Raw genomic sequence first — 15,894 nt, forward strand, 5'->3', positions numbered from 1 at the left:
TTCCCCCCGGGCAAATATTTCTGGATTCCAAAAGTTGGCACGTCTGATCATATTTAATAGAGTACTAGAATAAATATTTTATACCCATGAATATTTCAAACATGCAAAAGTGCATATTTTACTGCAATAAGTTTCACATTGGCATTTCACTACTTTGAGAACAAAAAATGCCCTGAAATCTACATGAATAAATTTTATTCCCCCTTTAACGAAATCTTGAAAAGTGTGATTTTCAGAGAAAAAGTTGCTTCTAAACGTATCCGTGCACAGTCTGTTACCTTATAAAAATACATGTATACACATATTTTGCTAATTTTACATTTAATTCTTTATCTGACTTTTACTCCGTGGATTATGCACAGGAAATTACTGTATGCTTGCAGGATTTTTGTGAGAAAATTACAGGACTTTCGTGTTTTCAAGGTTGGCAGGTCTGCAAATTGTTTTTAAAAAAATCATAAAATTTAACCTCTCCACTTTTTCCAACTGTTAGAATTTCCCTTCCCCATAATCGACTACATGGAGGAGGAAACCCCAACGCTCTTCTGGTTTTATAATTGTCATGGTTTTTAATTATAGTAAACAAAGTACTCTTTGGAGTATTCGATGATTCAGCTATTTTAGTCAACTGCTGCTGAAACTTTCAACTTGAGATCTACCGTTTTCCCCTGCATTAGCCAGCATGCCGGCAAACTTGAGTGACACCAGATTTTGTAATGTTTTGGGAAACAGAGCTGAGTTCGGTCGTTATTTTTGATTAAAAATAACATGGCAGATATAGGGAAAAATTTGAGACCAGAGATAATGGCATGAAGAAAACATTGAGGGGACTGAAAGTTGCTGGTCGTCCCGTATACGCAGGAGAAGGAAGGTTTATTGCATCATTTTTTCAGAAATTATTGGGGGGAAGGGGATCAGCTCAAATGGCTTACGCCCCCTAGGTTCCAGTGCCACTGTTTGGTACTTGTTGTAGCAGCCATTATAACAAGCATCAACTGTATATTATTCCAATTGCTAGTTCGAGTCGAAATTTGTTTTCAATTCTTTTTTCTTGTGTTACGAGAAACTCATAATCCAAACTTTCACTGTATTCATTTGTGACAAATATGGTTGTATCGAGAGAAGGATTGAAGGATATTCCTAAAAATATTTGAAAAAATAACATTGTTAGATTATCATTGAGATTTGAGGCAGTTATTTTTGAAAGGTAACATTACGATTTTTCCGAAATACATTTTTCAATGGTTTCTGAATTGCTGGGACGAGCCATTGCTGTTGTCACTCAAGATGCAGTTATGATAGCAGTAGATGGGCTCTGTGATTATGCAACTGGGTTTCTTCAAATGGGAATATTTTTGGTTGAAATTACAATGTAAAGCAGATCATTTCTACCAAAAGGGAGCCTCTATTTACCTTGTTCATTCGCTTAAGAATTTTTCATTCAAAAGGGACTTCATGATCGTCAAAAAAGAACTGCCAACATTTTGCAGCAGTGACGACGACTTAATATTTTGCAATGTTGAAGGTTTTGGTGCTAAAACTGAATATTCCGTACAAAGCAGACAACTGGAAACTGTTTATTATAGAGGCGTCAAAAAAACAAGCCTGAAAACTGTGCTATTGCCTAATCGCAATGAAATATCAATCCGTGTTACTCATGCAGCCCTAGGTAAAGAAAGTTAATCCTTTTGTCGACACCTGTATCTTATTAATTACAGTCAGCATTAGTTAGTATGTGGCGATTTCAAAATGATAGCAATTGTGCTGGATCTGTGGGTACACAAATTACGGTAGCAAAGCATGCCCATTACAAACAGAAGAAATAGTCTCTACTAACAGCTTTGTTGCCTGGCACTAAAAACCTTTCATACGAACCTCTAGTGAACCCTGGCAGCATTGTCCTATAAAACTGGGACTTATGAAGTCCTTTGCGAAAGCTGTTAACAAAAATGAATGTGCATTTGAATACTTATACCAAAAAGTTTCCATGTCGAAGTACAGAAAACAGGGTTTAAGCTAGATAAAAAAATTCCTTCAGCAAAAAAGCGAAAATGGGGGGGGGGAGCTTTAGCAAAATGCTACAATGCTAATGATTTATCATTGGATTTCTTCTTGTTTCGTACCTCCTGTACGCACTTTTGCGAAAGTGGCTACTACTACTTTCACATTTTGCAAAAAATGTGACCGTAGCTTAAACCCTGATGGAAAAGGTAAAACGCTGCATTTATAAACCTCTAGATATGCAAGTTTTTGCAAGACAAACAGTTAAAATCCAATCCCAATCCTGATGAGCTACATGCCTGGCATTGTTTCCGAAATGTTAGTACAAAATTTTTGGGCAACCTTCGTGCTGAAAATTACAAAGACCTAGTGAAAGTACTTGTATGTGCCTAAGAGAAAATTGGATGCAACATGTCACTAAAAATGCACTTCCTGCATTCACATATTGATGTCTTCCCAGTGAATTGTGGTGCTTTCAGTGACAAAGAAGAAAAGCGATTCCAGCAGGAGATTTCTACAATGAAACAGCATTACAAAGGAAAGTGATCAGTTTCAATCTTAGCAGATTTCTGCTGGATGATCCAGAGAGGTGCTCCGGTCATTCCCCCACAAGCAACAGGCAAAAAGATGACATGTATAAAAAAAGAAATTTTGTTAAATTATTCGTACTATTGTACTCCCATAGTGTTATATGTAAAATGTAAACAGTGAAATTACTCAGAAACCTGAATGAAGAGGTAATTTTAAGTGTAATTTTTGTGTTCAGAGACCTGAAATCTAAAAAGGACGGATATTTTCACCTCTATAAAATTTTCATTGTTGAACAGCGTTTTCTTTCAAACAATTTCGAAAATTTGAATGTAGATAACTCCCTTGAATGTTGATCAAGAAACATAATATATAAATATTCTTATACCACTCCCTTGCAGATGCAGATCTATGAAAGTGATCACCCCCACCCCAGCAAAATGCAGTAATTCATGAAATTTTCGGAACTTCTATATCATAATATTGCAAATGTAAAAAAACCTTCGACTAAAAAACATGTAAAACCAGGGACAATTTTTAGAAAAGGAAAAAATACACGGAGGATGTATGTCAAAAAGGATGGAGGAAAAAATACACGACAAAATGCAAGATATATGGTCACCTATGCTAAGACTAATTTTTTTAACAATTTGTAAAAATTACCCCTCCCAAAAGCGAGCTCGAGATCCATCCCTGCTCCCTTGTGCTACATGTTGGGCTATTTTTTACTTTTGTAAAGCAGTCCATTCTGGAGAGAAAAAAGGTTTATTTACATCTATGTAAATTTAGCAAGGAGGGGATGTTCTCTTTTGAAAATAAGCTCCTCATTTATTGTTGCAAGGTTTAACCGAGGTGTGCGAAAAAGTAAGAAAATTATGAATTTGAGGACATTGAAGGCACTCCAGAAGCGATTTCTCTGCATTTAAATTTTGGTTTTAAAAATCAACGATTTAACGAGATCATTCATGTTACCAATATAATTGTCATTTATTAGCGTAAAAAAAATTTATTATCAATGGGTTTTTTTTTTTCCTCCAGAACATGTTTTGTTACATAAAGCAAAAAAACAACAACAAAGATACAGAGGAAACGGTCGTTACACTGGGTTATGAATCGCAAAATACTATAGGCACAGCATTCACTTGTGCGGTTGATGAAAAAATGGGGTGTGGTCCAGGAATATCGTGCAAAAACTACGCCTTTTATTTAGATTCAATCTGAAATTTAGTCAGTAGCTAATTCTAGTAGACAGATCACAGTATATAATCACCTTGTTTTTTTTGTTGTTTTTTTTTCTTCTGCTTGCCGATCATTTTTTCCATTCGCTTATTACTTTCCATTTTTGAAGCGGTACTTCCGCAAACGCAGGCCAGTGTTTATTTATATACTATATGTACACGAACAGAAACCACAATCATTTTGGAAGGCTGCACATTTCACAACTGCCATTGTCTGGTTGATTCAGATATGTGCAGTGCTTGCATGTCCACATAGAATTAGACGAATCACTCGTATTCGAATCTGTATTCTGAGGCTGAGGTGGTGGCATCGATGATGCTGTAATTTGAAATACACAAATTATGATTACTTAAAAATTATAACAATATTATATATTACCTCACTTATTTACCCTCTCATTTTATACATCTCTTTCGGTTATAAAGACAAATTTCTGCACTCACGGCCAAAGATATAAGAAAATGTTATTTCTCATTCGTTTATACGACTTTCATTTATGATTTATATTACTTTTTCATTTATGCCATACCTCTCAGTTATGGGTTGCAAAAATTTGATTTTTTTTCATACAGGCTGTTAGTGTAAAAAGATTATCAATGAACAAGCTAATTTGTTACAACAAACGTTTGTTACAACAAACGTTTGTTATATTTGTGCTCAACAGCATATTCATTCCCTTGTTTTGTGTCACTGACTCGATATCAATCAGAGTGGGTTGCCTTTAGAGGTTCTTCTGCACTCTGTACACCTCACGGTAGGATTTTGATATCTATTATCACTCTACCCAGTGAAACTTGCCAGTATCAATAAAATATGCTGCTCCACAGGTGCTAGGAATTTCAACTGAAGAGGTTAGTTGCACTGATGTAATGAGAAATTGGGATAAGAAGTTGTACTTAATGGCAAGTTATTCAGAAAGGAACGACACATTTTTGTTTTTCACTAGAGACCGCACGTATTTTGAGTTTGTCTCACCATTATAGCCTTTATTAGCTTCGAAATGGGTAAATGAAAGCAATTATTAATTTCATCGAAAATGAACAAATAAAAGTTTGATAAGTTGTTTACAAGAGCTACAGAATATTGAATGGTAATGCACAATTGTAACAATGTCGTGTGAGCATGATTCCCCCCCCCCCCCCCCAAAGTATTCATTCTAAAATTTCCACTTCAAATATATTAATCAGAAGATAACATGTTCTTAAGTTTTCTCATGCTTGGAAATCCCACAACAGTCATGTTTGTTTATACCAGACATAACTTGTTGCGACACGTCAACAAAATTGACAATAATATTTAAAACATTTGCACGACATATATATATTTTTTGTTAAATCCTCGAACGTACCACAAATCAGATTCCGTTCAGACATATTCATTCAACCAATCAGAGGAGTGTTTGTCTGAATAAAGGAACCAAAACTAAAAGTATTACAGTGATATGATGAAGAGAGACAAATATACTCACCAAAAAATTATGAAACAGTAAAGATACAACTGAAGAGAGCTAAGGCACTTAAGAATGGGTCAGATGGCTTAGTGTTGTACCATGGGAGTCCCTATGTGAATCATAACGCTAAAGGCACTTGTGAGCAGGTTCAAAAACGGAGATGTGACCTCCCCATGGATTGAATAAATTGGTGGCGAGTGACTATGTTTTTTTATATTATTATTATTTCCAATTGGGGTAAGTAAAAAGATAAAAATAGAAAGATTAAAATGTATTCCGATTGATTAACACTTAAATATTAAATATTCTTATGTTCTTTAATATAAACATTCAGCCGTTTTTTTATGTAGTGCAATTTAATTATTTAAATTAATATGTCGTGACACGGCCGCCACAGCAATGAAGAGATTAATGCAATTTACAAACCTCTGTGACATTTGCAGAAGTTTTAGAAGCATGAAAAACTCTTCATTGGTTACATAAAACTTCACAAACTGCAGTGACTTTCTGCCAATTATACGAACTTGAAAAAGCAGTTTTCCAGGATAGGCGGCAACAAAAGCAGTCTTCAATTTAAAGGTATTTTAAAAAATGACAAATTTAATAATGCAATAGTATTTGTAATCACGGGATGTTTTGCACGTTCATCTGAACTCAATGAAGAAATATTATTTTCCTACATTTTAAGAACAAAACCAATGCCTGCATTTCACTTAAGTAATATATCCACTTTCATGTTAGGTATTTAAGTTCATTTTTTTCCCCTCATTTTCACTTGTACACCTATCTCACTAATGTCTTTTTTTCCTTGTTCCGTTGCATCAACGCATGAGTGAGATATAACTGTACATATAACATTAATTACTGAAGCTAAAAACACAATACAGTAAAGCCCTGGTAATCTGAACTAATTGGGACCGGGACCTGTTCGGATAAGCAAAGAGTTCGAATTACCATGATTTGTCTTTTAAACATGGCTTTTTTAAAACAGTACTAATGGTTAGTATCCCTATGGGTGGGATAAGAGTTAGAGACCAGATATAGTAGAGCATCGATTATCCAAAAAAATTGGGACTGGGGGTGTTTGGATAACTGATTTTTTGGGTAACAGTTATTCACGGAAAAATATTGTACCAGTGTCAGAGAAGCAATAAGAAACAAACAGTGATATTAAACACAAAACTTCATATTTTATATCACATGTCTTACTAATAACACAGAGAACTGACTAGTCTAGTTTGACAGCTTCAAAATGGACATTAAAGTAGACCTACAGTTTAGGAAAAGTCCAAAATTTTCGTAGCTGAGGCTCATTTTTTTGCCGCTAAATCTTGCAAACATTTTGAAGACAGCATCACATTCTTGTTTTTCTAACCACTTCATAGCCGTCTCAAGGCAGTGAAAAGCTTCTACACAGGATGGTAATTTTTCAGCATGGTCATCGTCGCTAGGTTTTTCCTTGTCGATGATGCTGGCTATGATTTCATCGTCCGTTAATACTTGATGGCCAGGGTCATCAACATCACATTCTTGCCAGTCTTGAATGCTTCCCTGGTCGAATCTTCCAATCCTGAAGATTCTTTCATCAGCCCAGCCAGTTCCGATACAAACTAGTTGTTTGGTGGCTCTTCAGGTGCAGTGATAGACTCATTTTATGGAAGGAGCTTATTCCAAAAGGGAGAAAGCACTAGCAGAAATTCTACACTGTGTGCAAATTTGAATTTGCCCACTGGAATGATTTTGGTTAACTGAAGTTTCGTTGATCTGTATTTGGATAATCAATGCTCTACTGTAATTCTGTTTAACAATGACCAAAACAATTGCAGGATAATTAAAATATTTGGACAGGGAGCTGTAGCCCAGGTCAATAAGATACTCGTCTAAATTACCAAAGGATGTTTAGAGGTGTCACGAGTTTGATACCTGGTTCATCCTTGTCAGAAAATTCTGATTCTTGAAAACTTTCCTGACATGGGCACAATAAAAACGGTGACGCGACTGCAGACAAAATTGCTACTGCTGGGAGTCCCCCACCGAGGGGTTAGCGCACCAACCTCTCAACGAGTATAAAAAACAAGCCTGCCGTTCGGAACCAGCAATAAATTGTAGGTCCCTGTCTAATTAGCCCTCGTGTGCAGAAAATGGCCGTGATGCGACAAAACTGATCAAATGATCAAATATTTGGACTTTAGGTCTTTGCTTTAGCCAATGGACCAGAGGCGGGGGGGGCGTCACAATCCAATTTATCAAACAGGTGTAAAAAAATGTTGCTAGGATATCATTGAAAGTGAGAAGGAGTCCCTTTGCATTGGACAAAATGAAGGAAGCCTGGGATAAGAAAAATTATGGCCAAGACTTGCTTTCGACCATAATCAAGAAACAACGAAAGAATCCGATGGAATTAAGCAGGTTTTCAGATTAGCAGGGCTCTAGTGCATTTTTTACTTCATAATTACAAGCTCACATAATGTTTTTTGAGAATTTACTTTTTTAAACAACTAAATTTCATTACTTCTGATTCTTGGGCAGGTTATAACACAGACACAAGTTGACTGCTTTAAAAAAAAAAGAGTTAACTGGGTACCTCTGAACAGTCATTTTCTATTGTTAGATCAAGAACACCAAAGCCACAAAGGGAGGGGGGAATTGTTGCCCATAACTTTTCAAAAGAGGAGCATTTGCTCTTGCAGTTTTGATTACCTGATTTTTGCTAAATCTCTCTGCCTATTTGAGAAAAATTTCCATGTGCCATGCCCTTTCCAAATTGCTCCGTTTCGTCAATTTCTGCTATGATTGTTGCCCCCCCCCCACCCCCCCCCCCCCCCGCCCTACCTGTTGCTCTTTCTGAATTTCCGCACCCCTTTTTTTTCCTGGCTTTCTGCGTTCTTGCATATGTAGTCACATTATGGGAACGAACAACCCACCCCACATATTAACCTGAGAGATTGAAATCTCTCAAATTAAAAAAAGGGAAGAGATTGGAATAAAAACAACAGATGGTGTATAGAAACAAAGTGGAAATAAGTATCACACCTTCTGCTTCAATGAGATGCTCCACAGTTGCCCAGTGCTCGTTGTGTGACCATTGCCTGGCCAGATCTTCATCTTTGGTTTTGATTGCCTCTAGCAGAGGATCCAAAGCATCCTACAAATAAAAAAATTTAAATGTCGTTAAAAGTTTGATATGTTAATAGCATCCTTGAGTCATTTATATACATATCTTCTCTGTGTAATAGTGAAACTTGGACAATTCAAAACTGAAGGGTACAACAAAGAAGTTCAATTTATCTAAAATTTGAATTTTCCAATTCATCTATTTAAGATAACAAAACTTTGATGAAAAGTAAAAAATTCTTGATTATTATAAAAATATATTGAATACTATCACATACGAAGCTAGTTTCCTCGTTGCAACTGCTGTTTGTATAAAATGTAAATTATCACTAAAACTTTCATTTGTAAAATTATAATTTTTTTTTCTTTTGGATGTTCTTAAACATTGTACAAAATCTTGAAGTTGATTTAGAGAATGAATGATGCAAGTTCTGAACTTCAATAGCTTTAATTTTTCTAGCATGTTGATAGCCTCTGCAAGTTTCTATTATGGACTTCTGGTGCTTTCTTAGATATGTTTTTGTCTTCTTCATGCGAGAATTCAATGTGACTTTACTTTCTACTTTTTCACAAATGACTACATCCATAAGTCGAACACAATAAATTTCATTAATCAACTAGTCAATTATAGTTTTTTGAGACAAATAAACACTTTAAAGTACGTTTTCTGATGATACTAGCAATGCAGATTCAGAAAAGATGCAAACAACAGCATAAATTTGGTGGTACATGATGACTAAGTAATAAAAATATAATATACAATGATATTTTTCTTGGCCTGCAATATCATTATATCAAGGTTTCATTGTATATAACTTATTCATACTCATCTGTCAACAGAAACCAATTTTAGACAGTACCACAGTTTAAAAAATATATATAAAATTCAAAGTTTCCCAAGGAGACTAACCCAACTTAATGTACATAACTGCTACGAGAAATCTCCCAAACAAAAAGAGTAATACATAAGAGATGTAACAAACATTAGGCTGATTCATACTTACCTCGAGAGGTAGCATGTCCATAGTGGCTATATATAACAATAAGTGAAAATCTGACATAGCATCGAGAAAGTTATTGAACTGGAATTGACGGAGATATGAAGCAAGATGTCTGAAATCCTATTGGGGAGGAAAAGATTAATTTTTAATAATCTCTCAAAAGTGCATGCAATCAATTAAACCAAATACATAAAATTTTCAAGACGTGACCTGCAGGAAATGCAGAAAGGTGAGGTTAGTTATCACAAGGAAAAAGGGAATTTTTCCTAAATACTGTATTATAACATGTATATATAAGGTATAAGGGGCCGCTCAAGTATTACGTAAGCAAATTTTTAGCCATTTTTGACCCCCTTTGTCAGCAAAATTTTTTTCATCATCAGCTCTGCCCCTCGGAATCTTAATGCATCTTGGTGGGATGAGAGACATAAACGGGGGGGGGGGGGCCTCGTGCCCCCTCTCCTACTAAAAATTTTTTTTTTCAATTGAAATTTCAGAAGAAAATACCTTTTTATATTATAATCGATTTCTGTTAATTTCAATGTTATTTTAAGACTATGAACTCAAAATTTACCTTTAATAAATTTGTTGTGACCTACTCTCTAAGCCATATAATGATAAATCGCATAAAGGCCCTTGGGCCAAATATGGCCCCCAAGGGTTATCTGATGTGGCCTACCCTCCTTAAACCTAATTTTGTAAAAATGAACTAAGCTGCACATTTAAAGATTGCTTAAGTGTCCCATGGTACAATACCAGAACATTTAAGCAATCCATGACACATTTAGAGATCCCTTGAGTAACACGTGAAGTTGTTATAGAACACTTAAGTGGCCCCTCCAGTGCGGTTCTACATCACTCAAGTTACCCGCAACACATTTTCGAATTATTTAAGTCAGTGATTCCCAACATGGCCGTTAACGCCCCCCTGGGGGGGGGGGGTGATGGAATGTTCCAGGGGAAGGGCATAGAAGTTGCAGGTATAGCATAGGATCCTATGGGTTAGATTGCATTGAGGGACAATGGGAGAAAAAAATTTCCGAAGAAGGGAGTGATGGGACAAAAAAAAGTTGGGAAGCCATGATTTAAGTGATCCGCGGTATAATTATGGATCACTTGAGTGATGCGTGGCATAGTATAACAGCCCGAATGTATTTCCAGATCACTTGGATCCGCGAAACATTTAGAGATCACTAAAGTGGCTATGTAGGGCACTCATTAATAGGGGGGATGTTACTTCAAGTACCCACAAACTATCGAAAGGTTTTTCTCGTTTTTGGCACACCGAGTAAGATGCCATAAAAAATATTTCATATTTTCATAAAGCGTGGTTGATGACGTAAGCATTATCCAAACCCCCCTCCCCCTTGTCATCAAAAGTCAGCAAATTGGAACCCCCCCCCCCCATCGATGATGACATAATACTTGAACGGCCTCTAAGGGAATTCCCCCCCCCCCTATTTATTTGAACTCAAAATTTGAAAAAAGTTTTCATCTCAAAGATATTATATTATACATAAAAATATATATATATTTTTTTTTTATAATAGAAGCCATTAAATTCTTCATCGCTCTCATCTGACTGCCAAGCAATGAGTACCAAAAAAACAAGATACATTCCTATTTAAATACATATATATAAAAAGAATACTCATTGGTGACATTATACAGTCAAACCTGTGGTGGGTTAACTTTTAAAGTGGTCACTTTTGGAAGAGCAAAAATATGACCCTGTAAGGGGCCTCCCTACTCCCCTATGGTTGAATTTACACACACACACACATGCACATAAAACAGGGTTTGTACAGTCCTTGAAAATCCTTGAAAGTGCTTGAAAAAAAAAAGTTCATTTTCAAGTCTTTAAAAGTGCTTGAAAAATCGTAGCAGTCCTTGAAAAAAAATAAAAGCATTTTGAAGTGCTTGAAAAGATTTTTCTGCTTTAAATTTCTTTTTTCCGATTCCCCGTTCCTCTCAAACGTTCAAAAAAAGAGCGAAGCAATAGCAATGAGTTGCGGGACGTATGGTCACGTAAACCGGAGGTATTTTTCCTTAGTGCTTGTTACCTAAAATCTGGCAGCAAAACACGATACCGCTTTTTTGCAAAAATTAATTTTTATCGAGTGTAATATAAACGTCCTTGAATTTTAGAATTTTGCCTGGAAAAGAGCTTGAATTTTTTTAACTTGGAAAGAGTATGAACCATGTAAAATCACATCATTAGTCAAATGAGTTCAACTTTGGAAATTTATAAATTCAATTCAATTATATTAATTCATAATACTTATCTTAATTTTTCTACCCATTCCAAAATCATGAAATTTTGCAAAGCCTAAGGTAAGGTCCTTTTTTATTGCAGTCAATTTTTTTTTCAGTATCATGCCAAAAACTGCTCTAATAATAAAATAATAGTTCCAGGCCATCAAATTTATTGAAAGAAATTAAAAAATAAACTTATTAGGCCAGGAATAATTAAAATTACAACTATACAAGTTTATGAAAAAAACACAATAGGAGCAGGCCCATCATTTAGGGGGGGGCTGTTGCCCCCCCCCCCCCGGCTTTTGAAAATACACTAAAAATGGTATATATATATATATATACATACATTGAGTAATCCCCTGGAAAAAGTTGAAGTGACGGACGGTCCTGAAAAACAGTACAAAAAACGATTTGCCCTCATTCTTTTAAGATTCTGAATTAATAAGCTTTTGTACTCATTTCTTCATGATTGAAATCATTCCTGGCTTTCGGTTTTGGAAACCGCCTTTTCTGGGGGTTGCAATACCGATCAAAATATTATCCTTAAACAATGAAATTATTTTCATGATTTTCACACTAATTATTAGAGTAGGCTTAATTCACTATATTTGAAAAACATAAGACCACCTTGTACTTTCTATTATCTTAGATTTGGGCCTAAAGGCAGGAAAGACTTTTGGCGTGCCACTATGTCATAAATTTATGGAATAAAAACACACATACAAAATAAGATAACATAAAATAATATTTGCAATAACCCTTTATATAAATTTTGCATGAAAATTTATAAAGGGTACTTGCATAAAAGTGACCCCTTAAGCAGAGTGCAAAGATGCATTATCAGGAGTTAAATAAGAAGGCCATAGGAGACAATCGGTACTGTGCAAAAGTGACCCAAAAAGTGGAGTGACACGTAATCCAGGTCACCCATCAATAAGGTTTGACTGTATTAACACATATATATAACAATAAAGTGTCTCACTATCAAGGACTTCAGCATAAAATCAAAACCTTTCAAAATAATCAAATAAAATTACAAAGAGGCCCATGAATATCAGCAATTTTTTATTTATTAAATGATAACAAAAAGCAGAGGAAAGGAATTTTCAAAAATTCACATATTACTTACTTGCACTTGTTCATCAATCAATCTGTTCTCAACCGGAAAAGGTTGTATATTTGAGTCTGCATAAAATGTGAACTGTGGTTCAACTGGTGTGGAGGCAGGAACATCAACAAGCAAATATTCAATGGGAAGCGGCCTTGCTAGACGGGAAATCTCATGCCCATAGCCATCTTTGTCCTGTAAGATATAAATAATGTCATGTTATAGATATAAACTACGATAAATAAGATTATTGCACGATATTTCAAGTCAAAATCCTTCAACTATTATGAGCACCTTAGAATATTCGTTTTGTCTGACAAATGTCATGTGATCACAACTGCAAAGCTGACTGTTCATTTTTCTCTCAATTGAGTGTAAGGTCATCTTAACAAGTTTAAGACCAATCTTGTCATTATTTTAATTCATAAAAGGTCAAATTAAAAAATATATACGAAAACTGTCAATAGTTACGTCCCGTCTACCCATTTATAACATAAGTCCATGAAAGATTCTCATCTTCCTGTTGCGAGTCAATGCAAGCAAGAATTCCAAAGTAATGCCCTTTCTAACATTCAAAAAATACTCAAGCTTTTGATATGAAATATGAAGTAAAGATATAATACAATAATATACAGTATAATGAAAAAACAAACAAATCATCTAAACAAACATTATCACTGAAAAGAATCATAGCTGACATGTGGAGTGAATCATTTGAGTTTCCATGATTTTCACAGTGAATATTGGCTTTGATTACAAGTGTTTGGAATTATGAGCATGATTACAAAATGAAATATGCTCATAAAGAGAAGTTCTACTGCATTCCTCATCATCATCAACCATTTTCAATCCGCTGTTGGATGAAGGTCTCTAAATTTTTCCATTTTACTCTGTCTGATGCTTTAGCCATCTAGTTGCCTCCAGCCACTTTTCCGATCTTGTCAATCTACCTTGCGTGGGGACGCAACAGCAACGGATAGCTTCCCCCACCCTTCACAGTTGGTGGGATTTTTAATCAGAGTTCATTTTAAATTAGCGCGAAATCTGCAAAAATAAATTTTTGTGACCAATACTCACAGAAGATTAAAGAGAATAGTTAGAAAAAATGAACAATCTTGAATGACGAAGATTGCATATACTGCACAATCAGTCGTAACTTTCTGTATGGCCTACGTAGATGGTCTACCTAACAGCTACAGTGTGACTAGATTATTAAAATAGAAAATAACAATTCAAATTATTATAAAAAGAAAATATCTATAATGTAAGAGATAAGTATGTGTTAATGTTGTTGCAGAACCACACCCCGCAGTTTGAGAGTAACTACTTCACCAAACACCAACTCTGGCCATATCGCTATATTGCAATTTACTGCCATTAATGAGGTGGGTTGGAAATTAAGGCGATGTCTATCGGTGGTCGCCTCAAGTTTGTTAGGGAAAATATCTTATCTATATCCTCCCTCAGATTCAAACCCGGGACCGCGACAGCAACCTTCACGTTGGTAGACGAGCATCTTACCACCATGCCACTCGGGTGCTAGTTTGGGAGTAACTGGTCCAAAAAACAGAATTTGAAGTCATGTTTTATAGAGCCAATAAGAAATAACATATCATGAATTACTATGCACACATACAACATAGATCACTTGCAACATCAAGTAATGAACTGGATATTTTTTTAAGGCTGGTTTAGGGAACCATCTTTTAGAAAAAGGCCAGTTAAGAGATGTCCTACTGCGTTTTAGACTAAGTTGTCATTCCTACTTAAAAAAATTAGTTGGTCAAGAAAACTGTAATTACCTTGTAAAATACATCAGGAACATACTGCTCATTTGTAGATTCTTTGACATAGCCAAGTTGTGGAGCATCTACTGTTGGAACCAAGCATTTGTCTCGTACAAGAGCCATACACTGATTTGATACCTGATAGCCCTCCATATGAACATGGTTATCCATATCACCTGTAATTTGAATGAGAAATATTATTACACAGCATTCACAAAAAAGGATTAAGTACAAGGAAGAATTAATTATCCATAGCCATGTACATGAAAAAACAAAGCATTTCAGTTTTATGGACAATTCTTTATTTTATCACAATATTTTGTACCACCATGTTGCATAAACTATGAAACTGACATGCTCGTGTTACAAAAAAACCCAACAAAATACAGTCTATGCTACTTAATGTGATCACGTAGGGACTTGGGGTTTCTGATAACAATAATTGAATGATAACTGTATCTAAAAAATCCTGTTCACAAGTACAGTGACCATAGATCCAGTTTGTTTGAATGGAACATATAGTAAACATAGTAAACGGGCGTAGAATATGCCGCCCAGCCACAGATGTTTGGCAAGATGTAAGTTTGCTTGGCGAGAAACTTCTGACACACACACTTCCCCTTGCTGTCACCGCAGAAAAAACATGTGCAACAACCATCTTCAAATTATGTTATGTTCATAAATTTTATTCTAATGAATATTCTATTTTGGTGAAACTCGCATGATCGTTATTCTCTAAACTCCTCCATCACTCACCATCAGGATACTGGTATTGGTAAAACAGTTGTCCTGTTTTTCTTTCCCACATAATTTGTTGTAAAATGTTCAATCATTCAATTTTTTTTTTATCCTATTCTAAAACAGGGCACCTTTTTTTCCTTAAGCTAGTATTTTGCATTTTTGTTAACCAGCTACGTCAGGTATTAGAATGAAATTGTATAATGTATATCACAAAATTACGATATTTTTTAATGTACACAATATGTTTCATAGATCCCTTGAAAAACTCTCAGAAAAAGAAATTTGAATCCGGTCATGTGAAAGAAACCGATCAAGAACTGGAAGAAATTACTTTTTTTGTCATACAGTTGCCTTCACTATAGGTAGGCCATTACAAAATCACCCCACTTCTGTACATGGATCACAGCGAAAACTATGGACTGATAATGATATTAAGTACAGAAATGTTTGTCAACAAGGGAGGGGGAGAACACCTTCTACCCTCCTATATAGTCCTGCAGCCTGATAACAATAATTTACAAGGAAAAATATTAATTTTGGTTAAACGTTATCTTCAGAATGTGCAAAAAAAAATTCCCAATAACTAAAAATGAATTTTTCCCACGTTATGCAAGAAAATAGTTTCAGTCACTTGTCAGTAAATGATAAAAATACATGTGCATGGGC

At 35.2% G+C, this 15,894-nt stretch overlaps 1 protein-coding gene across 1 annotated transcript in view; it reads right to left on the reverse strand.

The window, feature by feature from the left end:
• Window positions 1-3,497: 3,497 nt before the first annotated feature.
• Window positions 3,498-15,894, reverse strand: part of Npl4 (nuclear protein localization 4) — a 32,531-nt gene continuing 20,134 nt past the window's right edge. Inside the window, exons 11-15 of the mRNA XM_089236265.1 lie at window positions 14,503-14,663; window positions 12,722-12,895; window positions 9,337-9,453; window positions 8,252-8,363; window positions 3,498-4,086 (exon numbers count right to left, since the gene is read on the reverse strand). Coding sequence (XP_089092391.1) covers window positions 3,944-4,086; window positions 8,252-8,363; window positions 9,337-9,453; window positions 12,722-12,895; window positions 14,503-14,663 — 707 coding nt within the window. The 3' untranslated portion in view covers window positions 3,498-3,943. The remainder of the gene's footprint in view (window positions 4,087-8,251; window positions 8,364-9,336; window positions 9,454-12,721; window positions 12,896-14,502; window positions 14,664-15,894) is intronic.

This window comes from Pholcus phalangioides, unplaced genomic scaffold (genome assembly GCF_987345545.1).
Source record: "Pholcus phalangioides strain wild (caught in Gottingen) unplaced genomic scaffold, Ppha-v1.0 ptg000009l_1, whole genome shotgun sequence".
Lineage (NCBI taxonomy): Eukaryota > Metazoa > Arthropoda > Arachnida > Araneae > Pholcidae > Pholcus > Pholcus phalangioides.